At 41.6% G+C, this 24,595-nt stretch overlaps 1 protein-coding gene across 3 annotated transcripts in view; it reads right to left on the bottom strand.

The window, feature by feature from the left end:
- RASA3 (RAS p21 protein activator 3) overlaps window positions 1-24,595 on the bottom strand; it is a 187,886-nt gene that overhangs the window by 19,391 nt on the left and 143,900 nt on the right. For all 3 annotated transcript variants that reach the window (XM_054822984.1, XM_054822995.1, XM_054822975.1), the window contains exons 6-11: window positions 15,545-15,625; window positions 12,699-12,771; window positions 7,632-7,711; window positions 3,535-3,639; window positions 2,879-3,035; window positions 1,908-2,056 (exon numbers count right to left, since the gene is read on the bottom strand). In XM_054822984.1, the coding sequence (XP_054678959.1) occupies window positions 1,908-2,056; window positions 2,879-3,035; window positions 3,535-3,639; window positions 7,632-7,711; window positions 12,699-12,771; window positions 15,545-15,625 (645 nt within the window). The remainder of the gene's footprint in view (window positions 1-1,907; window positions 2,057-2,878; window positions 3,036-3,534; window positions 3,640-7,631; window positions 7,712-12,698; window positions 12,772-15,544; window positions 15,626-24,595) is intronic.

Here is a 24,595-nt window from a genome sequence, read left to right as displayed (position 1 = left end):
TTACGGAAATCTGGGTTTGAATGCACAAGCAAAAACTCCCTTTGATGCCAGCCTGCCATTAAATGCAGTCACATAGCGGTGCACTGCCAGGTTATAACAGAAAAGCAGTAGTCATGTTAAGTCCAGAGGGACTACAGATTTTCTTCTTCCTATTAGCGCAGCGGCTCACTGCACCATCCAAACACATAGCAACACGCAGGCTCAAATCAAAGGGCTTTACAATATAAACAGGGGGAAATGCGCCCACTTTCACTGAACAGCATTAATTTGAGTAAGGGAAGGAGGCAGTGATTTTAGTCTCACAACAACCCTGGACATCACACGTGACCTACCACCTTCACCTACAAAATGAGTACTTGTAAGCTGGGAGGGAGATGAAAACACCAGCTCCAATGACACAGTCATCTTTTCTAAGTGGCTTACAGCACTGTCCTGTGATAACACTATTAAACACAGTGCAGACCCCAATTCTGCCCTGAGAACTGTGTGGATAGTTGATGTCATGCAGACTTTTACATTTTTCTGAAAGGCTACTTGCACTGAATTCTTCTCATACTAGACAGGCAGTCACTGTAATTCGTTAAGATTTAGCTAGCTGCACTATCGTGTTAATTTTTTTAGTATTACTTGCATTTCAAGAATGCAAGCAATTTCATATTAATTTTGTACCTGCAATTCCTTGTGTAGCAATTTATGTTATGCAGACAGGTACATAATCAATGATCTCATCTACACCCATACGGTCAAAGCCTGTGCCTACTGACAGCAGATCAAACTTGGATATGAAGTTATTTGCTTATTCTTGTACACACACTGATGTCTTTTCTGTTGTTTATAGCTTACTACAGTTGTACTCATTTACAAGCAGTGAATAACAGGATTAATTACTTTGATGGATTCATCATTTTGTCTCATAAAAAAAGTAAGATCACTGCCTGTTACAAATGCCAGAAAGCCCTGAAAACAAACACCATGTTTGCTGGTTTATCACAGGAACATGACTGACTAGGAAGCAGCAAATTTCCACATACTGCAGCAACCAAGCTGTTTCAGCTAACCTGCAGCACAGAAAAAATACAGCTACCTACAGGAAGAAAACACTCTATCCTTTAGAGACTCCAGAAAAGCCAACCCACACAAAGACTTTATTTCGTGCTGAGGAAGCTGTTACTTTAGAGTCAGTATCTGTCATTCTCCTTGGCTCCCAATTGTCTCTTCTACTGTCAGTCAAGAGCACGACTTGGCATGAGGCTTGTGGCAACAAATGCTCGTTAGGACCTGCCTGGTGTGAATACTAGATCTTACACTACTAAACTGTCAGCATACCAGTAAGTCAAACAAGAGACTTATACGAAGTGACCAGAAGAAAGATTTTGTTTTCTGCTATCCACTGCCAGATCCAATCCCATCTTTGTTCCTCAGCCCTCTAATTGGAGAGATTAGACACACAGCTTGCCTTAAATATTCATGACTAGGAAGAAACTTGCTTTTTGATTTGAAAAAATTCAACAAACACTTTTACTCGGCACTAGATGATTTATTAGCACACTGTAAAGCTGAAATGATTTCATACGAACAGCTGAAGGTAATGTAGGATTTCACAGTTATCATCAAATAAAATTAAGACTGAGAAGAGTGAAAAACCCTGTTCTCAAGACCTTACAATATTCTTGCAAGTAGACGTCGTAAAGCATGATGGGAATTCCTCCTAAAATCAAACTCGGCAGATTTTCAGAGCAGTGAATGTGTTTATAAAGAACTCTGCCACTCAGCTGGGAGGAACAGGGACAACTCCAGTTGTTTCTTTTGAAATTACACAGTTCTAGTTCTAGAAACCGAGTGGAGGATCCTAACTCTGCCAACGCAGAGTAGGTATGTTTGACAGCAATTTGGGTTTTGGTACTTACTGAGTTCTCTTCACTTCAGCATTTGCAATGGCACTTATGAAAGGCACAATTCTGCCATAGTGTAAGAAAAGCCGGACAAGAGGTATGGCTGCTTCCTGTTTTTCTCTGCAAACTTCACCCAAAATGTGTGCAGCTGATGCTGAAACAGGCTGAACAGTGGAAAGAAATAAAAGCTTTGAGAGATCTTCCCAGAACAAGCATCCTTTCTTTCTTTTCCCATTAGCTCCTCAATGCAGAATCCCACACAATAGTTGCAATGGCTAGTTACTCAAACCTGCCTGTACATAACGTTGATGGGCGTTACATTCCAGTTTTTGCTGGCTGTGAGTTCTGGTCGCAAGAGGGCAGCAATTTAAAAACTATTATAGTAGTCTCTTTTTCTCCCCCATTTTTAATAGCTGTCTTTTCACTGAATGTCACTGTTGCCTGGGAAGCAAGTGAAGAGGAAGAACTATAACCCTTCTCAATTTCAAGCCACAGTTAAGTACAGAACACAGTTCCTGTACCGAAAAAATAAAAGCACTGTTACAACTGCTAAAAGTATACGTAATGGCACATATGGTCCAACTCTCTGATATTTCTAGATTAGTTCTTGGTTTGGGTTTGTTGTTTTTGTAATTATGCAAGTAAACCTGTTTCTCTCCAGTAAAGGAAAACCAACTGATCAAACTGAAGTTTACTTTGCATTTTCACATGTAAAATTAGAAAGCCACGGAGAATGTGCTGCTAAAACTGCTGGTGTTCCTGGGTGTGCCTTCACCCACCATACTGCATGCAGATAAAGATCTCTGCAAGGACTGAAAACAAGCACCAGGGATATGCAGAGGTTAACAAGGCCCTCAGGTCTGAAAAGAAAGCTGAAGTCTCTTGTAATCACATAACTATGGTGCCAGCAAGATAGTGACAAATATTCAGAGAGACCCCTGTGAGGATGATCTGCAGGTAAACAACAAGGAGTGCAAGCAAATTACCTCGACATCTGCGGATTTTAGTAGGAGGTCTCTAAGTGGACTGTAATAGTCTGAGGAAAAAACATGGTCCTCAGTGTAAACCACATTTAACCTTAAGGAACCGAGGTCATCAGGTTTCAATGACTTGTTACCATTATCTCTGGGCTGCAGAAAATACCTGATATGCAAAAAGTAAGACAGAAAGTTTGTGCTGAAATACAAGATTATCTCAGGCTATACATGAACTTACATAAAATGTATAGATGCAGACAATATTTATATATGTATCAAATTCTTGAGAGTTCTGAATCAGACTTATTAATTAAGTTTGCCAGTCTATTTTGCACCAACTGCAACATGGGAAGATCTGATCATAAAGATTTATGTAGATATGATTAAAACCCACAGACTAAAACTATGGCACTGCTGATGAACTGCAGTAAATAATATCATAAAGTCAATGTATCAGAATTCCCACATGCAATACAGAGGCAGACTGAAATCTCTCATAACATCAAAACTTCTTGTTCTTACATTTCTAAGATTACTTTGGCTTGCTTACAAAAAAAGATACAAATTAAATCCATTTAAACTTTATCACATAGCAGTAATTACTCTTAAGTCTACAGAGCAGACATATGTTTCTACTTATTCTCCAAAAGAAAAATGTCAAATACCATGCTTCGTAAGAACTAGACTGTCGGAGAAATTTCAAAGGGAGTCTCAGTTCTCCTAGAAACTCGTCTCCAAACTTCAAGTTACTGGCATTCCAAAGATCAACTCTGTAATAAAACCACATAATTTTAAAAGATTCATAATAAATAAAAGAAACAAAACCAAATAATCCCAACCTTGTTTTCAACGTTGTTGTTGTTTTTCCCCTCAAGCCTATAAGTTAGAAAGTCTCGAAACTGTACAACAATGGTTTCCAAGAAGTAAAGAGATAACCTTACCTTAGATTTCTAGAGCCTTGCAATTCACCTTCATGAAATATCGGTGAAAAAAAATCACCTAGACTACCATTCCCTCATCTGTACTGTTTCCGTTATCCACACTGATAAAGATTCAGGGGGCTCTTTGGCTATCCCACATAATAGAAAAATACCAGTAAAATGCACACCAGGGGATAAAGCGTAGAGATATTTAAGGACTCCATACTGTCAGTCCCGGTCTAATTTGGGATTTAGCAGCCAAGCAGCAGCTTTACAGAGTTAGGCTGAATGTCTACACAGTCCTTACCAGTGCTCTAGCTCCTGGGAAGACTCACTGTGTCAAGCTTACAAATTTGTTGCACCTAAACAAGTTCTCTACGAATACTCAAAAGCTTATGTCAGTTCTACCACTCTGCATAATCAGTGTATTGACTGAAGCCTACACAATTTTTGGCACTCAGTCCCTCAGGTTTTGGAACTTCTGGTATGTATCTCTAGATGAGACCTCCTTCCCTTTCACATGCTCTTTAACATTAGGATGTAACACAACTGCACTGAGATTCAAAGTAGAAGTACTGGTGTCTAACCTGGCATTTTACATAAATGCTGCAATACACACCTTGGAGCAAGGGTTTCAAACTCCAGGGTAACTGTTTCTGTATATATTTTAAGGTTTCCTCTGAGAAGCATTTTTATTTTAAAACAAGCTCAGCTGGGAATTTTGAAGCTAAGTGACAGCCTGAACATGCCTTAAACTTTGGGGAAAAAAGATATATAGAAAAAAATATAGGTTTTCAAATAATGAAGAGTTTTGGAAGAGCAACTTTAATTTGGATAAGGTGCAAAGTCATTCACTTACAGACATATTTACACAACCTTTCTAGTCTCAAGCAAGTCACAGTAGGTTTGTCAAGGAATGGACATGGATAGTCCTGCTAAAGGTTTATCCTACCTTATGCAAGTACAGAGGATGGCACTTCTAAATCTTCTGAGCCTTGTATCTCTCAACAGCACCTCATGCATGAAGTTTCATACACTAGACATACCATCACCTCACATTGCATGCCTGCTGGGTTAAGTTCTTCAAACTCTGATATTTTGACAGTATTTCTGCAGGGCAAGAATTCCCCAAAAGGAAAAAAAAACTTCTTTGGAAATTCAACCTCCCCTCCCCTTGTCTCCGTATCTGGTTGGTTACTATCTCGCTAATTCAGATGGCTAAAAGCAGCTTCGGGAGGAGAGGAATCTTTTGAGAAGTTTATTTATACATAGTCAAACTTACAATTTACCAAGTATTTACAGGCTACTGGTTTCTAGTTTATCCAAATTCTTTCAAGATGCCCACTAGCAAAAAAATTTTCAAACATATGCAGCCAAAGGGTGTTCCCCTACAGCAACGTGTTACAGAAGAAAAATCAATGCAAAGGATGTGTAGGAGAGGAACTAACAACTTCAGGTAGATCTCATACTATACAGTAAGCAATGTAGGCATGCAAATTCTGAAATTATTCTTTTCTGCACTTGGAGTAAAAAGCATAAGCAGCATTTTAAAAATCGTAATACACAGACCTCAGAGTCTAAAAGATTGCTGTTTCCCGAGGTTTTTAGAAGGCAAAATTATGGCAAGTGTTATTCTAAAACTGCTCAGACTGTAGTCTCAGAAAGAAAGAAACAGCAGAGGGAGGGAGGAAAAACAATGAATTTCACCAGAACATCTGGTCCCTAAGTGTTGATATGCCCTGCCTGCACTTCCTACACCCACTCAAAAAGAGAAACTTTCATAGCTTTAGAGAAAAATCATGAGAGACTAAGTCTCCTCTGTACCCTGTGGAATGACATTTTCTCAGGAGAGAAAAAGAAAACAAACCCCCAAGCCCATAAATTGTATGATCCATCCAGAGGGCATGGGGGCAATCTAACTCTGACTAAACAGGCCGGAGGAAGCAAGCGGGGGTGGAAGGGGAACCTGAGATGGAAACAAAAACACTCTGTCCTATAGCGGACAAAACCTCTGAGCAAAGAGTTTGCCCAACCAAGACTAACACTTCATCTGCTTTTGTCTATTATTTAAGTGCTTAATCTTTCCCTAACTATTTTGTAAGCCTCCTCACAAACTATTAATCTTTACCACTATCATGTGTTGGTTTTAAGAAATGAAAGACTTCTTTGAAACTCAGCTCCACATACATTATCACTGTAGACAGTCATTGTTCCAGAAAATATACTTAGCAAGTAGAGCAATTGTATAATTCCATTTAGTCCAGTTGCACAAAATAAGAATCAACTGAAATATTAAGCAATGTGTAACCACTGTCCACCAATGTCTAGAGTCTCCTTCCAGAATCACAAAACTATCAGAGAATCCTAGCTTTCATTTAAAATCAGCGCATGGCTGGATATCATAGCTATAAAGACTAGACTGGGACTCTCAAGACACTGTTCAGTCACCCATTCCATCATACACATCCCATGGTATATGGGACGTGGTACTTCATACCTGCCTCCACCATACAAAGCTTTGCAGAAGTATAGTCCAGTGCTAGGACTAGGTCATCTGCTGTGCTCCAACACTGACACCACCAAAGCAGCATGGCACTGAACCTGGGCCTTTGCTCTTTCTCCTATGAATTGGGTTGCCCTTAAACCCTTGCGCTGCCTGATGCAGATGTTCTCAGAGAACCAGAGTACAGCTCTCGTCTCTCTCACATACGAATAGTTTCCCATCTCACAGAGCCACAGCAAACACAAATCCATTAATGGTCTTGTAGTGCTGCGATAGTACACTAACAGGCTACATGAACCAGCAGCTGACTGTCAAATTAGAACAGCCCTCATCCATTCATTTGTGAACACAGATGGGTCTTGCTTTCTGGGAATAAGTATTGTTCCCCAATCCTGGTCTCTCCTCCTTTTCTTACAGCCAACTGTGCTTCTGAAGGGACTAGGGAATATTTTGGGAGATAAGCCCTCACCACCTCTCCGGTGGGAATACCTGAGGAGGAAGAGGGTGCCACCATTCTCCCTCAACCGGTCTTCCTCCAAATCACAGCGTACAGGAGAGGGGAATTTCACACCATCTGATGCAGATACAGCATTTTTCAGCTACACTGCATCCAGATCACCAGATCTAAGTTTCAATGTATGCGATGGTATGATGCATGTGATACCCTTTGCGTTTTGCACCTTCTATTGTTTTCTCTCCACTCTTTCTATTCACCTATCCTCACAGACACTGTTGACAAGGCTCAGTAGGTTCTAAAATAGTACTAAGTGGGTGGCAGGAGGTGGGGTGGGGTTGTTTTGGTTTTCAAATCAGTTGCTTCTTTCCTGTGCAATGGATTTCACGTCAATCATACCCAGCCTTGCAAGAATGGGTTAAAGTCTGGCAGGCAAAAAAGAGAAACTGCCTCTGCCCCAGAGAAACACTGAGTTCAACAGTTTCCTTTCAGGGAAGAAGGACCTTATATGGGTTGCTAAAATTAAGTGATAAAACATAACCAAGAGCATCATAGAGCTTCTAGGCTCTCTTGGGAAACTGAAGGAGGGAGGAAAGGGGAGCCCAGGCATAAAAGGCTGCACTTAATGCCAACTGTGTGTTAGTATACACACAGTGTATATAGGATACCAGGGAAAATAATGAGGATTTCACCTGCAGAGGAACTGTCACATATTCACACACATGTACAGGACAATAGAGGTAAAGGAGCGTACAGATACAGTGACAAAGACTCATCTAGATTTATGAACAGTAAAACCATGCTTGTCACTTTGAAAACTGAGTCTACTACAAAGTTACACAACTTTGGAAGACAGGTTTATTAGTACAAAGTGGTTTATATTACCTAATCTCCATTTTGTCAACTTCATCAACATCTTCAATATCAAAATGGGATTTCTTGTTGTAGCTACTGGGTCTTGTGACCTAATAAAAAGGAGGAAACTTTAAAGAATTGATCGGATACAAAAGCATTCCTATCTTACTCGTACAAAGCTCTGAAAGATCAGTCTTTCACTATCAGCAGTGACTTTAGTCCTGATTCTGAAGACATTCATGCATGTGAATAAATATGTTGACTAAACAGATTCCTCACTATACAAAAATGGTGGTTACACAATCATACCCAAGAGTAACTAGATACTCCATGCTTTCTTTACAGAGAAAGGACGTCTTTAATATTACTACAGTACTTTGAGTTTACACTGACAAAAGAAAAAAAAATCACAGAAAGGAATACCACTTTTATAACCCATCTAGGGAAATAAAAGGGCAATCAATAATTGAGTTTTAAATACAGCTGTACAACAGATGCCATGAGGCACTCTGAAGGTGGTGGTGGGGAGGCGGGGAACAAACACAAAACCATCCTTAAAAACATGTTACAGTGTATCTAATTAAAAATGGGAAGTTCTGCTTGTCCCAATATCCTGAAAGTCAATTTATCATTTTCACACAAAAAACACAAAGTAGATCAGTTGTCCAATAGATGCTCACCTGTGTTATTCATATCAGAATATAGAACCAGGTGCACAGTTCACCAACCATATTTGCAAGATTGATAAACAGCAAAGCACAGGCAGAAAATAATGGCAAGATAGCTGTAAGTACAGAGCATCATCAAAAAAAGTTTTTGTACAAAAATTTCTTAAAATTTGTTTTCTAGCATGATTATAAACAGACTTTGATGGTTTTATTTTTGCATAGTGTGTCAGAAACTTGAGAAAAAAGGCTACCCCACCCAGCTGAAACCACAGCAGGAACTGATCAAACGCAAGTGTGTATGATGTGTGGGTTCAGCTCTTGGTTGCAGACAGAAGCTGAACTTTATTGTAGATGTAAATACGCTTATGGCTCAATACTTCCCACTCACAAAAAATGGCTTTTATTGTAAACTTGACTTCTTGGTTTTATATTGTACATCAGATGTAGATGGTACAAACAAGGGAGGCAAAAATATAGCTGCATAAGTGAGAGGAACTGGAAAAGAATCTTCAGCACGGGACGCTCAACAGAGCCTTTTTTGAGCATGTATGTGTGAGGCAGGCACCATTTTCAAGGTGATACATAAAAACTAAAAGATACTAGCAGTACTAGAGACCAAACCTCTAGACTATAATTGAATCAAATGCACCTCTAAGCCCAGGAGTACAGAGGCTTTAAATACAGGCTATAATTTCAGCATCTCAGCACAAATTTTCTCACCCTACCCTTGCAACTGTGTTCTCTGTGGCTCCAAGAAATTATCCTACATAACTGCAAATGACATTTTCTACTACCACTGTGAAGCTAATGGTGTCATTTTTAATAAGGAAGCAAACTTTTAGTGTTTTATTATATCTGTTACATGAGCTGTTAAAAAAGGTTATAGCATAAGTGTAACTTATGGCGCATCCCTTTTAAGTAAACACTTTTCTGAGTTTTGCTGGAGTCTGCATGCACGAGGTCTCTCTGTTCACCTGTACAACTGATTAGGGTGCAAATTAATGCAGCTCAAGAGCGATATTCCTAAAAAGATAGCTGTATGAGGTCTGTCCATTCCAAGGATGAAGCTGGAGATGAGGAAACTCCCAGTCCACAGCTGAACTAGCTGCCATGTACCATTTTACAAAAAAGGGGGCACGACTCTGCTGTGCTGGTCCCTCTCTTCAGGCAAAGCTGGCAAGCCATTTATCAGCTGCTCTATTTTTTCAGCACATACAGGATTGTGAACAGGTCCCCAGCACTACCTTCCTTGGTTCCTGTAAGAGGGGCATTTTCCTGTAGCTGCATATAGAACTCCGAGCCCCCACAGTGCACTGCAGCTGGAGCGGTGGTGAAAATGTCTCTTAACCATCAGGTGCAAGTTTCACTCATAGCACCCGTTAAATAAGCCCTTCGATTTCCCAAACCAATGATAAGCTATTTTCCATTTAGAAAATTAAATCTATGAGACTTTTTGGTTGTAGTAAGGAAAGCACGCATTCACTGTCTTTTACAGATCAGCTTCTTCCTCAGAGGCATGGCCAATTGCTGTGCAGGCTTCAGGAAAGCTGATGAAGCTGTTTGGCAGGAGTAAGTGACACCGCTGTCAACAGCGTGAATCTGTGCAGCTCCACAGGAATCAGAGCACTCCGTCAGTGTGCACCAGCCACAAGTCTGCCCACGTCTCATTAGTGAATGTATTTCCCGGTCGTAGCAGTTCTACTGAACCTTGTTCCTTGGAGACATTTAGCCTGATACAGCTACTCTCAAAATGACATAAATCTATGATGGCTCTGTCTGCACTGGGGGTACATTTATGTTCCAGAGTTCTGGCTCATTCAGACATTTCCCAAGTTCTGCTCTTACCCACACAGAAAACAGAGTTAGCAGAACAACTGGGACATGGGCTTAAGTTCAGGTCTTGCTTCTGCTGCTAACTTGCACGCAACACAGCTCTCAGCATAAAGGCAAGCTAAGCAAGCCTCCAGGCCCCTCCACAACTCCAGCTGGAAGACACTTTCTGTTTCTCTCCTTCCTCTCCTGATATGGCACCACCTGCCAAGTTCAGTGTTTAAATACCAAACGTTCACTGTTTCTGCCAAGCGCAGAAGGCTGAGGAATCAGACAGGTCGAATTTTGTGGTTTACAGGCTGGATTTCTGGATTACATTCTCATTAAGAAGCTCTCGCTGTCAGAACTGCCTATGTTAAGAATAAGGAAGCCCATTTAAATTTATTTACATATAGCATCACTCTTGTGTCACTGCCAAAGGCTGAAGCTCTGAGCCAGGTGATGGACTGAAATCCTGTGCAGCCCTGAGCAAACACACAGACACTTTGGTGCAGTTTCACCAACCATGCCCATGCAGCACCTCCAGAGAGTCTCACGGAGTCAGGCAAGCAGGCACGAAAGCTCACTGCTAGCTAGTTAATCTGCAGAGAAGTTATACCCTAGGAAGACACGTGTTGGGTTACCAGAGGAAAGATTACCTTAGATAGCTATGCCAGCCAACCCTCAGGGCATCCACTCCTTTGGGCAGTGAGAAAGTGCTCCTGCCAATAAAGAGCTTGCTACATCTGTTCCTCAAATCCAAATACATTACATCATCAAGAGCACATTTCTGCTGGTATCGTAGAATAGTTTGGGTTGGAAGGGACCTTTAAAGACCATCTAGTTGCAACCCCCCTGCCATGGGCAGGGACACCCTCCACTAGACCAGGTTGCCCAAAGCCCCATCCAGCCTGGCCTTGAACACTGCCAGGGATGGGACATCCACAGCTTCTCTGGGCAACCCGTTCCAGTGTCTTACCACCCTCAAAGTAAAAAATTTCTTCCTAATATCTAATCTAAATCTAGTGTCCTTCAGCTTAAAGCCATTACCCCTTTGTCCTCCCACTCCATGCCCTTGTAAACAGTCCCTGACCATCTTTCCTGTAGGCCCGTTTAGGTACTGGAAGGCTGCTATAAGGTCTCCCTGGAGCCTTCTCTTCTCCAGGCTGAACAAGCCCAACTCTCTCAGCCTGTCCTCATAGCAGAGGTGCTCCAGCCCTCTGATCAGCTTCGTGGCCTCCTCTGGACTCGCTCCAACAGCTCCATGTCTCTCCTGTACTGGGGCCCCCAGAGCTGGACGCAGTACTCCAGGTGGGGTCTCACAAGAGCAGAGTAGAGGGGCAGAATCATCTCCCCCAACCTGCTGGCCACGCTGTTTTTGATGCAGCCCAGGACATGGTTGGCTTTCTGGGCTGCAAGCGTGCATTGCCAGCTCATGCTGAGCTTCTCATCAATCAACACCCCCAAGTCCTTCTCCTCAGGGCTGCTCTCAGACAGACTTTAGATTAGTCAGTACCACTGGCAGATTCTAGGCAAAGATTGTGGTTTGTAGAAGGAGGGGGAAGACAGCAATAAGCCCCTCACTGGCACTGCCAAGAATGGTATGTACGTTTCAGATCTGCATGGTGCAACAGCATTTGTATGGCTCCTCTCTTCCAGGCTCTCCTTCCTGATGTGGCTGCCTGTGCCTCTGAATTGATTTGAGAAACCACATCCCTAGGTGCCACCCCTATGCCAGCAACAATTTCTCATGTAAATGTGACCTGAATGATGCAAGCTGTATGGGCAGAAAGGGCTTTTCAATGATACACCAAGTGCATTGTACTACGCTGGCTTTTCATCAGCTTTGTTATGCCAGACACGTTCTTGAGGTATCTACTGAAATAGAACAGTTAAGTGTAGACTGGAACTAAGATGTCCAAGAGAAAAAGAAAAGAGAAAGATACACATACTTTCGAAGACAGAATGAGAAGTTTCAAGAGGTATCAGAATTATAAACACATGCACATATATGTATGGACACACCACAATTACAGCTACTCTTGCCAGAAAGAACCAAAATGAGCACTTTCATGAAAGTTATACTTTGTCTTAACTGGACTTGTTGAAAATGCTCTATATTAAATAAAGCTGTAGAGGTTTCACCCACTTGGAGGAAAGGCACTGGTATTGCAGCAGACTGGGAGACAGCCAGAACATCCAGTTTAAGTGTATTTTTCCTCTACTGTTTTCAGTATTCCTAGGAGATAACTTTTCCCCCATTGACTGGGAAAGACAGGGTGGAGCAGCTATAAAACCACAGGCAAAAAAAAAGATTTAAAAAAAAAAATCCCATTTTTAACAGTCCTTTTCCAAAACTCTTCTGGGGTGAGTCAAAATGGAGTAAAGCCTCCTGCTCAGAAGTGCCCACCTTGAAGCTTTTCCTACGGAGTACCTGAGCTGAAGCAATATACTGCTCCCTCAGCAGATGGCTAGTCTGATCCTGGGTACTTCTTTCCCCTGCACCATGCTTTGAAACAGTTTTCAAAGACGACAGCTGGCACAACATAGAGCAGGATGCTGTGCCAACTATCTACTGTATAGTATTTCAGCTTATCACCCGTTCCTTTGAAATACCAACCTCAAAATAAAACACTTCATCAAAATGTGGATTGTTGGTCTTCTTTTTAACTTTAGTCTTTTTGGCTTCCGATCTGAATTAAGGAAAGAAAAAGGAAAAAAAAAGTAAGAAACAACATTAGCAGAAGTGTGATTCTAGAACAGAGCCACTGAGAACAAATAATCATCCACTTGATTTATCTAATAAAACTGGAACGCCATGTGGCTCCAGCACACCAAGGCATACAGTCACACACATTTAGGAGAGGGATTCACTGCATGCCTATTTCTCTAAAGTTGCAGTAATCACAGTTTGCTATCCTCTTTTAAATACAAGTCCTTGAACCCTGATTCTGTCACTTGCTTGGTCCAGCAGAATCTTGTATCTGTACAAAGCAACTGGCAAGAAAGGGACTCTGAGCAGCAACACTTGGGGGACAATCTTAGTCTTGATGTGACTCAGAAATTCCTCATACCCTAAAAGCACAGGACACAGGAAGACTGACATAGCTATTTCTGTGTTTTATATTTTATAATCCTGGCCTGAGGAATCAATGAATGCTTTTCAGTGGTGTTAAATAATAAAAAACCAGAATTATTTCCTCAGTAAGAAATATTTTTATTGCTATATTACCACCCTTTTCCCTGCAGCCCCAACAGCACCTAGTTAATGTTAAGTTGTTGAATTATTATGAGCAGTGCTGAGCAGAAGTCTTAATTTCTACTGCTCTGTAGGAACAAGACATGGCAGACCTCCTTCAGACCACTCACCTGGCAACAGGCCTGACAAAGTTCAGCACAGCCCATTCATCCTCTACGGGCAGCGCCATCCGCCTGCCTTTTAGAATACAGACATCGAACTGCTCAGCACTGGGCTACAGCCAAACAATGCAATTCACACAGGCCAGCCAACAGCTGTTAGATGATTTCCAAATGTTATGAACCTATGCTTGATTTGCTCTCGTTACCTACAAGTGAAAAGCTCTGTGTTGTTCTGTGTTACCAGTCTTCCCCTACAGCTCTGCAGTAATAAGAAGGCATAGATAAGACACACACAGACAGAGAGGTCTATCAGCCGTGTGGAAAACTGACCTACTAATCATTCATCCCAGAATCTATCCCTCATTTCTGATGTAGCAAAGCTGCTTAGATAGCTTGTAACAGCTTATATTAACTGGGCAACTCCATGTATTCTTTTACAGAGGTCATGTAAAGCTGGGTCTAATTCCCAGTGCTGCTACAGACTTCCTGTGTGACCTGAATGGGCCAGCCCACCAGTATACAATGTTCTCCCATATATAATACAGGCATAGAAACAGTTTTGGTCAGAAAGTCTGATGGCTCTCTAAGTACAAATCCCACAATAAACAGCAGCACATTTGTTTAAATTTTTATGCCTGGCACTGCATAAATGCAGCAGAATAAAGCCGCTTTCCTACTCTAAAAGGAGAGGCATTGAAAAATCCAGAGGAGAATGATGTATAGATTAAGAATATCCCACTATTCCTAGGAGGAGCTGAGAGATAAGCGAGTCTAATCGCCTCCAGGACGTAGGGCAGATTGCCTATCCCATCTCATCAGTCACACTTGCCAATCAGCCTCTTTACCGATAAGCCCATCTGGGAGGGGACTGGGAAGCAGGATGTAGAACGGGAGGCGATTAAAGCAAGCACAATTATTGGGCAATTACAAAGCAGTTCATGGGAATGAGCTGCGTGCTGCTTGCTGGAGATAGGAGGCAAGCCTCCCCCCTGCCAAAAACCAGATAGCAATAGGATGAGGCTATGCTCCTTATTATGGAAGGAAATATGTTATCAGTTGTCATACATTATCCGGACTGGGGGGCAGAGGGAAGCAGACAAAGAAAGGTAAGTTTGGACATTCAGGGATACAAGGGTTAGTCAAAACATCTCCTTGCAGTTTCAGTAATAGCCATCCAGTACCATCTGAAAAAAGTTACAGGCTTAAACCATCAAAGTGTACAACTCAAATACACAGCTCATTAATGGAGATAAGGTATTACACACCTAAACAAAGATGAATAATACAGACCAGTCTCAAAGACTCCTCTGCATGCAAGGTAAGTATTTGTCAAGAATGCATCTTACTTATAGTATTTTCAGTAAATTGTTGTGAACCATTATGAATAACCCATGCTACCAAATCTGCTTCTTTGAGGTCACAGCAGAACTGGTTTGTTTCTAACACGGCACAGACATAAAACATGACTCTAGATAAGCAGAAAACAAAACAGTGACATCCAACGGCACGGGAAATTTTTATAACAGAACAGAAAATTTTAATCCCAAATTTAAACTAAGAGTATTATGCAGAATCTAATTACTAAAACCTCATTCCAAATTTTATCCATGCTATTATGTCCACATATATCAAATTATAGGACTGAGCCACCTAGGGCTTTCAAAATACACATTAATTTGCCACACCTTCAAAGTGAAAATACTCTAAATATTCCCATACAAATGTGCATACATTGCAAGATGTTGATATATTCAGCTTTCTCTTCTGCCCCTGCCCAAAATTAGGCAATAAATTTGCTCAAAAACTGGCCTCCCACTGTGAGGTGAGAAGATGCACAAATTAAGCCTAACCACAAATTACATACTCTAGGATATTCAAATTATTCGGGGATCATTCAGACCTTTACATAAATCAAAACTGAAACAAGCCCCAAATTACTTACTCTAGTATAATTCAGTAGTTCATATGTGCACACACAAACACATAACATATTCTAGTGGTGTCTAAATGCTCCCATCTGTCCATCTGAGAATGCAGATTTCCAAAAGACAAAGGAAACAGAAAACATCCTTGCAAAATGGAAGCTCTTGCATGTGCCATACTTGCCTGGAGGGTCCTGCTAAAGTAACAGTGGCGTAGGGATCACATTGCCCGTTCACAATGGGCAGCCCTTGGCATTCTAAAACTCTAGAAAAGAAGAAAACACAAACAAACAGATCAATGAAATTGGAAAAGACTGGAGTGAAAATAAAAGCAATGTATTTTCATCCTGTTCCCTTTTCACAATAGTTTACACTAGGGAATTGAAATGTCACTAAGCACAAGCCTTTAATTTATACCTAAACTTGAAAACATATTTTGGTCTTAAATACTAACTTTAACGGGGTCAAAAATACTGTTAAATTACAGAGAAACCTTAACTCAAAGGATTCTTATTATGCAATAACTTAAGGTTCATGAAATAAGAGTCTGTTGTCAAGATGGGAGCTGTCAGCACTTTAAAATTCTGTGACAACTTATTCACCAAAAAAAAAACCCTAACAGAATTCACTTCTGTAACAAAAGATTAAAAAAAAAACCCACCCCACACAGACAGATCCCAGCAGTAGTCAAGTAATTTCTTAGAATCACATTCATGAAGGCCTCAATGCTTTTGACAAAATTTGGCATGGGCTTATTTGTAAAGGTAACTACAGACCAGGAGACAGTATGATACAGATATCTTTCTCCATAAAACTTTTAAATAGCAAAACTGAAGAAACACATTCAGCAGCTCTGCACTGAAGAAGTCAAAGAGACACTGGAAGGACAAAATGGAACAAATTGGGTTTTGCCACAAGCCATGGTGAGAAATCTGCACTTTCGTACTCTCATTTCAACATCTCTTTGGAAAAAAGAAAAAAACGCAACACAAACCCAAAAAACAGTGAAAAAATGTTTCACGTTTCACAAGTTAAAACTTACTGAGGAATGCAGCACCAATTGGAAACAAAGGCAGACAAGCCAGTTGCCAGGACCCTCCCTCATGAAACAAGTTCTGCTTCCAACAGGTAAGCCTGTTGGGCTGACGTATTTACACAATTATAACTGGAAAATTTTGGTGAACACAAACTCTGAAGCTCTTTGGACAGGTGAGTAGTACTATACTCGCAGTGTGAAGTATCTTGCACACTTCTGGGTGCTATAAAATCAGCAAGAAAAGTAATATCCATTTCACCGCTTTCAGTGACAGCAACTCTGATTAAAAAAAAATTAAAAAAAATCAACAGAGAAAAATTCAGTAACAGACAGTGCTCCACAATTTTATCCACAAAACAAATTATGTGGTAACTTACAATGTGGACTTCAAATACAGTTTAACTACAGACCTAGTACTTACTCTGCATAAAGGTAGGAAAAAATTCAATATTCTGCACGAATACAGGAATCATTTTTTACCAGAGGACTTACAAACTAGAAAGGTTCACACAGTCTTAGGAAGCACACAAAGACTGAAGATCACACTAAGGGGGTGCACACAGGCAGCTGAAGTGATACATTATATTCATAGCTGGATTCTCACACTTGTGATCCCGCAGAATAAAGGCTAAGTAATTGGCTTAATACAGACAGTCCCCAGTAATGCACTCACTCACAAGCTTCTCATTTGCATAGCCCCTATGCATGGAAAAGCATTCAGTTATTAACCTAGATGACTCCTCATTGCTGATTCACTAACACTACTGCAGAAGAGAATTATGTTCTGTATTCTGGACAGTCAAGTGAAATCATAGATCAAAACCATAGAGAAAGTTACGAAAAACTTGAATTGCATAGGCACTGTGCTGCTTTTATTTCTGGACTTCTGTTATTTCAATACAAGTTTACCTTCCTGTGTTGGGTTTGCGTGGCAAGGTTTTGGTAGCGGGGAGGCTACAGGGGTGGCTTCTGTGAGAAGCTGCCAGAAGCTCCCCCTGTGTCTGATAGAGCCAATGCCAGCCGGCTCTAAGACGGGCCCGCCGCTGGCCAAGGCCAAGCCAATCAGCGCCTCTGTGATAACATATTTAAGAAGAAGAAAAACACTTAGAGAGAGAGAGCTTTTGCAGCCAGAGAGAGGAGTGAGAAGATGTAAGAAACTCTGCAGACACCAAGGTCAGTGCAGAAGGAGGGGCAGGAGGTGCTCCAGGCGCCGGAGCAGAGATCCCCCTGCAGCCCGTGGTGAAGGCCATGGTGAAGCAGGCTGTCCCCCTGCAGCCCATGGAGGAAGGATGAGGGGGTGTAGAGATTCCACCTGCAGCCCATGGAGGACCCCACGCCGGAGCAGGTGGAGGCACCTGAAGGAGGCTGTGGCCCGTGGGAAGCCCACGCTGGAGCAAGTTCCAGGCCGGACCGGTGGACCCGTGAAGAGGGGAGCCCACGCTGGAGCAGGTTTGCTGGCAGGACTTGTGACCCCGTGGGGGACCCCACGCTGGAGCAGTTTGCTCCTGAAGGTCTGAACCCCGTGAGAGGGACTCCATGCTGGAGCAGGGGAACGATGAGAGGAGTCCTCCCCCTGAGGATGAAGAAGCGGCAGAAACACCGTGAGATGAACTGACCGTAACCCCCACTCCCCGTCCCCCTGTGCCGCTGAGGGGGGGAAGGTTGAAGCCGGGAGTGAAGTCGAGCCCGGGAAGATGGGAGGGGTGGGGGGAGGTGTTTTAAGAGTTGATTTTATTTTCTCATTCCTCTACTCTGTTTTGCCTAGTAATAAATTAGATTAATTCCCTCTCTAAGTTTGATCTGTTTTGCTTGTGACAACAATTAGTGAGTGATCTCTCCCTGTCCTTATCTCGACCTACAAGCATTTCGTTGTGCCTTTTCTCCCCTGTCTAGTGAATGAGGGGAGTGACAGAGCGGCTCTGGTGGGCACCTGGCCTACAGCCAGGGTCAACCCACCACACTTCCACACAGACCGAATTTAGAAGCCTCCTAGATGCCCAGTTTAGCAGAGATCTGATAATGCAGAGTGCTACTACGCAAACAGCAAAATTCAAGACACAAATTCTATGCCAGCAACCAGCTGGAAGGTGCAAGGTCCAGTAACCCTCAACATCAAGCAACGCAAAATATATGCTATTTGGTCATCTAAATGCATGCATATAGTGCCATTTGAGATGACTTAACAGTTTCTTCCCCAGGCCCTTGCTGCTGCTCCAGAAAGGCAGGAGGTACCCACAGAACAGGCATATTTGACAGCTCCACACCTCTCAGAGACTTCATAAATAGACTAGATGCCTGTTTTCAAGCAACCAAATCCTACTCCAAATTTGCCCAGCCTACCTTATAGAGAAGGTGCAGAATAGGCTTTTTTGCATGTGTATTAGTACAAGTACTCAAAAATTTACTTTTTAAATTTCAAAAGGGCAGAGGTGAATAGCAAGAACACTTATGAAGAACTTTACATTGCAGCCTTCTGGCAGAGTAGCTAGAAGAGCAGGAGGAAAAACTCGTAAGTACCAGCAGAAAGCCTTTATGAAGAGGCAGGTCCAGCTTGTTTTTTCTCAGGAGTAAAGGACAGACCATTTTCCTTCCAGTGGTCTTTACACTAACATGACTATATTCACAGCAGAAACACTTTGCCAGTGAGCTATAGCATGACTGCTGGTAATTCTTCTAGGATAGCGGATGTGGCTTGAACACATTTCTATTTGAACAGAACAATTGTACACCAAATGTCAGTGTCAACCCCCCCACTCTTTCCATGTTTCCTTAAGGCAGCCTCTAAGTTCCTTAAAATGAAATAGTAACTCAATGGCGTTATAGCAGTCAGCCAATTTTCTGCTGTTGATGAATGGCTTCCAAGCCAGCTCTCATCCATACAGGAAGAACTATGTGAAATTTAAACACAGAGAAAGCATGTTCAGAGAGAGCATGAATCCTGTTTTAATAAGAGCAGTCCTTTCAAGAATACGCAGACAATAGAAAGTGTTCCCAGACAGCACGATCTACACTTGAGGACGTGCAGAGTTTATAAATCACTACACAATAAAATCACAGATGAATCTGAACAATGGAAAGTGTGAAGTTATCCACGCAAAAAAAAAAGCATACCTTAACTATACACATGTACAATGATAGGATCTATTCTAGTATTGCCACATAGAAGAATTTTTTATGGTTTTTGTGGATAGCTCTCTGTTGTTATCACATCAACCATCAGCAACAGTTAAAAAGACAAATAGTATCATTAGCTGGTTGGAGAGAACACGGCAATGTAAATCATTGGGCACTTGCATCTTGAATTGTGCACGCTCTACAAAACATATGGAGAAGAACAACAAGATGACTTCTAATCACTTGTGGCTCTCCCAGGTTTGTACGCTCCAGCTTAGAAAACAGAAGTTATCCATTCATGAACAGCTTACAAAATAATGAATGGTGTGAAGAACATTTCCTCACAAAATAAGAATTAAGAGGCACGTAATGAAATTACCAGACAGCAGGTTTAAAATAAACAAAAGGAAGTACTTTTTCCATACAATGTGTAATGAAATTGCAAAACTTACTGCCATGGGATGTCATGGAGGCCAAGAGAATACATGGATTCAAACCAGGACTACATGAACTCATGGAGTGTAAGTTTGTAGGCAGCTATTAAACCTTAATGGTCCAGAAGCCTCCTCCAGCTCAGGAAAGCCCAAATTGGTGATCAAGATGGATGTAACACCAGAGCAATCGTATCATATTTGAAGTATCACTCACCAGCAAATACCAGAAACAGTATTAGGCAAGACTAGAGGGGCATTTAACACAGTAGGGTAGTTTTTATGTTTTCTGGGAAAAAAACAAAACCAAAAACAAAACCCCAACAAAACAAAACAAAAGAAAAAAACAAAATACACAGATGTTCTCATATAGTCACAATGACTTAAGAGTAAGATGCTTCTTTGTGTGCAGTTGGAATAAGAAAAGCAAAAAAAACCTTGAAAGAAACAAAATGTGGGAAAACAGGAAACAGACGCCGACATAAACTGTATCCCAAGCCTTTCAGGTAATTTAAAAGGAGTTATTGTTTAACGAGGCTGGAGAAAGCAGGCAAAAGACTGAAGACTTAGGATTTTGAGGAAGGAAGGCTATGTCTGGAGAGAGGCTCATTCTGCTTCTTGTATCTCACTAAGCATTGTGTGGAGAGACAACAAAATTCAACAAGGCACAGCTCTGGTTGACCCCTGTTAGTATATCCTCATTAGCTGCAGGAAACTGTAATCCTAGAGCTGCTTTCGCTATGGCCATTTTTTTCAGTCATGAGAAAGTTGCTAGGTAAATTAACACTCCTCCTCTCCCAACCTGGTACCGAAATACTGGCTTTAATTGGCAAGCAGGAAAAGAGCTAGAACAAAATGACAGCTACTCAGAGACATGATGAAAAGGGAGCCTCAATTCTGCCACATGGGTATCACATTATTAAGACTAACAGTTCATACCTGAATTAGATGAAAAAACATAGGAAAAGAAACGTATAATAAAGGTATAATCTCTACGTGGGGGGATGATGGCACTGGGAAGCAGCAAATAAAGCCAGTAAAAATTAAATGCCTTTGCTCTAATCATCTGCAGAATTAATTTAACATACATGTACTAGGATAATGAAAAAAAGCCTAGGCAATCAAGATTATTCAAGAATTACAAGTCAACTCATCAAGCCTCAGAGGAAAAACGTCTGGTGGCTGCTAGAAGCTTTTCTGCCCAACTGGTAGTTTCTGATCCTGAGCTGTCTCAAGCCCAGCTGGGGCAGGGTGAGCCATCCCTCCCAGCTAGCCTGGCTGGGCTGGGCTAAGGTTAGTGCTGGGTCATATGGGAAAACTCTCAATGCAGCTGCCTCACTATATTTTGCTTGTGGTTTATAAAATTAACAGGTTTCAAGGAACAAGACATTTCAGTTTTCAATGTGGTTCATGACCAAACCTTCATAAGAGTAAATAAGCTATGGAAAATTCCCAGAGGGTAAAAGAAAACCTCAAACCCAAACACACCATGAGCATGCCCTCTTGCCTTTAAATTACATGATTACAGAAGTTGAGAGGGAGGCAGGAGGAGAAGGTTTTGAAAAAAGAAAAGATTTTTCAGCAAAGACTAAGCAGCTCACATCTGACACTACAGGCATTACCTCTGCTCCAGGCTGCCAACTAAGAGCACAGCCCTACACAATCATACTCAAAACCAGGCTTAACACAGGCAAGCAACATCAGGATGATCCAAGCCTGTGGGTGTTCCACACTCCTTCCTTGTAATCACAAAAATTATTTAAAAATTATGGGCTTTCTGATTAGTTCGGGATGCACATGTGTCATTGGCATCCTTGTGCACCATAATGGACAACCAACCCAAAAACGGACACAGAGAAAAGAAAGCAGAAGGGGCATAGCTGTTCTTAAAACATGTATCCGTATTTACTGGTCTTCCAGACTACATCACTTCCAGTGCACCTAGTCAGGCTCAGTTCTTTCCCCAGTTTCAACCTAGGGTAGGGAACAGCACACCATTCCGATTCTCTTTTCTCAAATCAGACTGTTTTTCTCACTGTGATTCCTCAACAGAAATTAAATACATCTTTTCTACACAATCTTGCTTTCTATCACTGTACCTAATCCATGTATTTTAATTGCTTTCACATATATACTGGGTTCCTAGGCAAGTTTACTGATGTATCTTACTAATCTTGTATTTCTAGCCTCCACTTGTCTCACCTCTCTTTCATTTATTTATCTTGAGGCTTTGTCGCATCTCATATGTGCATTTTTTGGCCATACGCAGGTTCTTGCCTGCGTCATTTCAAAGATAAGAGACCTCCTCCTCCTTGCTTGCTCTAGTGATCTAATTATTACTTGAACACTCAGTACTTTGTGTGGTAAGCCTGACCAGAGAGAGAAGTATCAACTTAAAAGCAAACTTTGTGGCAGATTTGTCAGAACTGTCATCAAAACAACACATCTTTGGCTTATGCTAAGTACTTGTTTGGTAAGGTACATTCCCCAGCACTGGGTATGTCACTGACTTTGTTAAGTCTCTCTGGATCTCTCTTTTTTTTTTGTTTTTGTTCTTTTTTTCTACTGACTATTGGGTCATCTTGTAACATATGTACTATCCGGAGTACCTTGTCTTCCAGGAGTAACGGAGCACCTCTGAGTAGTCTTCCTTTGTGAATGGGCTTCTCAGGGAACATAAAATAGGCCACTAATCTTTATAATAGAGCAGACCAGTCTTTCTGTCTAGTCTGACAGTAAAGAAGTGGCATTTCTCCTTTTGATGACACATTTAGTTCATTCCTGAATGTCCTTTTCTTTCAGTGCAGCCTTGCATCACGATCCGAGCTCCTTACTCCTCCCCAGTGGTTTAAAAGGAACTTTGAGGTAACACTGCATGACAGACTTCCATGTGTACCTCGGCCAACCTCACGTCTGTGCTGGCACATGGTAGCCGCTCTCAAACCAGTGAACTGACTTCTGTCTTCCACTGCAAGCAGGAACTGTTCTCAGGCCTCCTCCTTATTCCCTTGGTCTTGCGCATGACCAAGACCTTGCTAAACCAGTCACATTCATGTGTTTTAGAGGGGCTTTGCCTGGATGTATCTGCATCCCCACCACCACCACGACTAAGCACAAAGGCACTACATCTAGCTCAGAAATTCCCTGAATCATGAATTTCTGGAGGCCAGGAGAGTGTATCACCATATGACTGCTCTCATAATTCTTCATGTCCTACTGGACATGCTCAGAGTTTTAGTCTGACCAAATGTTACATCTGAACTGCTGTGAGTGCAACTTCAGACAAATGTGCGCTTCCTCTGCACTTCCACAAAGTAATCTACTGGATCTTCATTCAGGACTTAACACAAACACACAACTCTTTTTTGCCAAGAGCCTGACCAAGTGGCCTGTTTCTTCTGGAATAAGGCAAAAATTTTCTAAATTTATTAAATCTTGGTTTTAAATTACACTCTGCCTCCATCATCAAAAATACTAAGATAATTATGTCCCAACCTCCTCAAAATTTCTTTACCAATCCATACTCTGACTCTGCTGTGCCCCTGTCCCCAGGGACTAAGGAGGCTAGCACTACTGCATCCATGTACTGAGTCACGCCTTTGTCCTCTGGATGAACATTTGAAGCCAAAGGATCATGCCCACTCCCAGTACGTGAACTCCAGTAAAAGAAGATTTCAAAAGTACCTGTTCCTTGACTTCTGGAAGTGATCTACTTGTACCAAACCAAAATTCCCTACTGTTCTTCTCACCTGAATGTTTTTTTGCAGTGTGAACAGACCAGTTTCCTCTGGAAGTGGTTCTAACATACTGGGAATTGCCCACAGTGATATGCCCTGGCTCACCTTCATCTTATGTCCCACTCAGACACAAAATGTTACAGCACTGTATAGTGTCTGGTGATCACTGACCATGCCTGGTCAAATGAACTGGGGAAAGGTAAGGATGGAACAATGTCCAAGTAGATGTAGCCATACTAAACAAAATACATCAATGCTTGCTTTATCATCATGATTTTTCAAGCTATTTCCCCCCTACATTTTTTCATCTCTCTTTTTTCATCTCTCCAGGAAACCTGAAAACAGAGTCTTTATCCAATCCTCAGCCACACTGGTGCTCTCCAATCTGTCCTTCTATCTCTTTTACTGACCCTCCAGGAAAATCACTCTCCTTTAGGAACTCCAGCAGTACCCCATCCTCTTTGGATGATATCGTCCTCCTTTTTTTTTTTTTGTGAACAAACATTTACTAGCTTGCAAACAAGAAAACTCTTGCCATCCCCTTAACATCTGAGAGGATTAATTCTTAACTGGAGCTGCTTTTCCCCCTTCACATGACAATTCACTTTGCCACAAAGATCTGTGGCACTAAATGAAATCCTGCCCTATTCAAATAAATGGCACAACTTTCTTTGTTGTTGGGACCAGCATTTCATTCAATGTGTATTCCCTTAAAATCAAGGCTGTACAGCATTTGATGCATTGGCCCTGAAACATTTATAAACAAGGTACATCATACACACAAGACCACCCCCTTTTCAGCTTCTGAAATCTGGATAGAGCTTATGCAGATCAGAGGAACAGGCTGTGCAGGCAACTATTTTGATTTTTGTCTTCGAAATACCCTTCAAAACCTCCATACCAAAAACACAATAGAA

The sequence above is a fragment of the Grus americana genome, chromosome 1, assembly GCF_028858705.1.
Source record: "Grus americana isolate bGruAme1 chromosome 1, bGruAme1.mat, whole genome shotgun sequence".
Classification (NCBI taxonomy): Eukaryota; Metazoa; Chordata; class Aves; order Gruiformes; family Gruidae; genus Grus; species Grus americana.
This window is presented reverse-complemented; position numbering and strand designations above follow the sequence as displayed.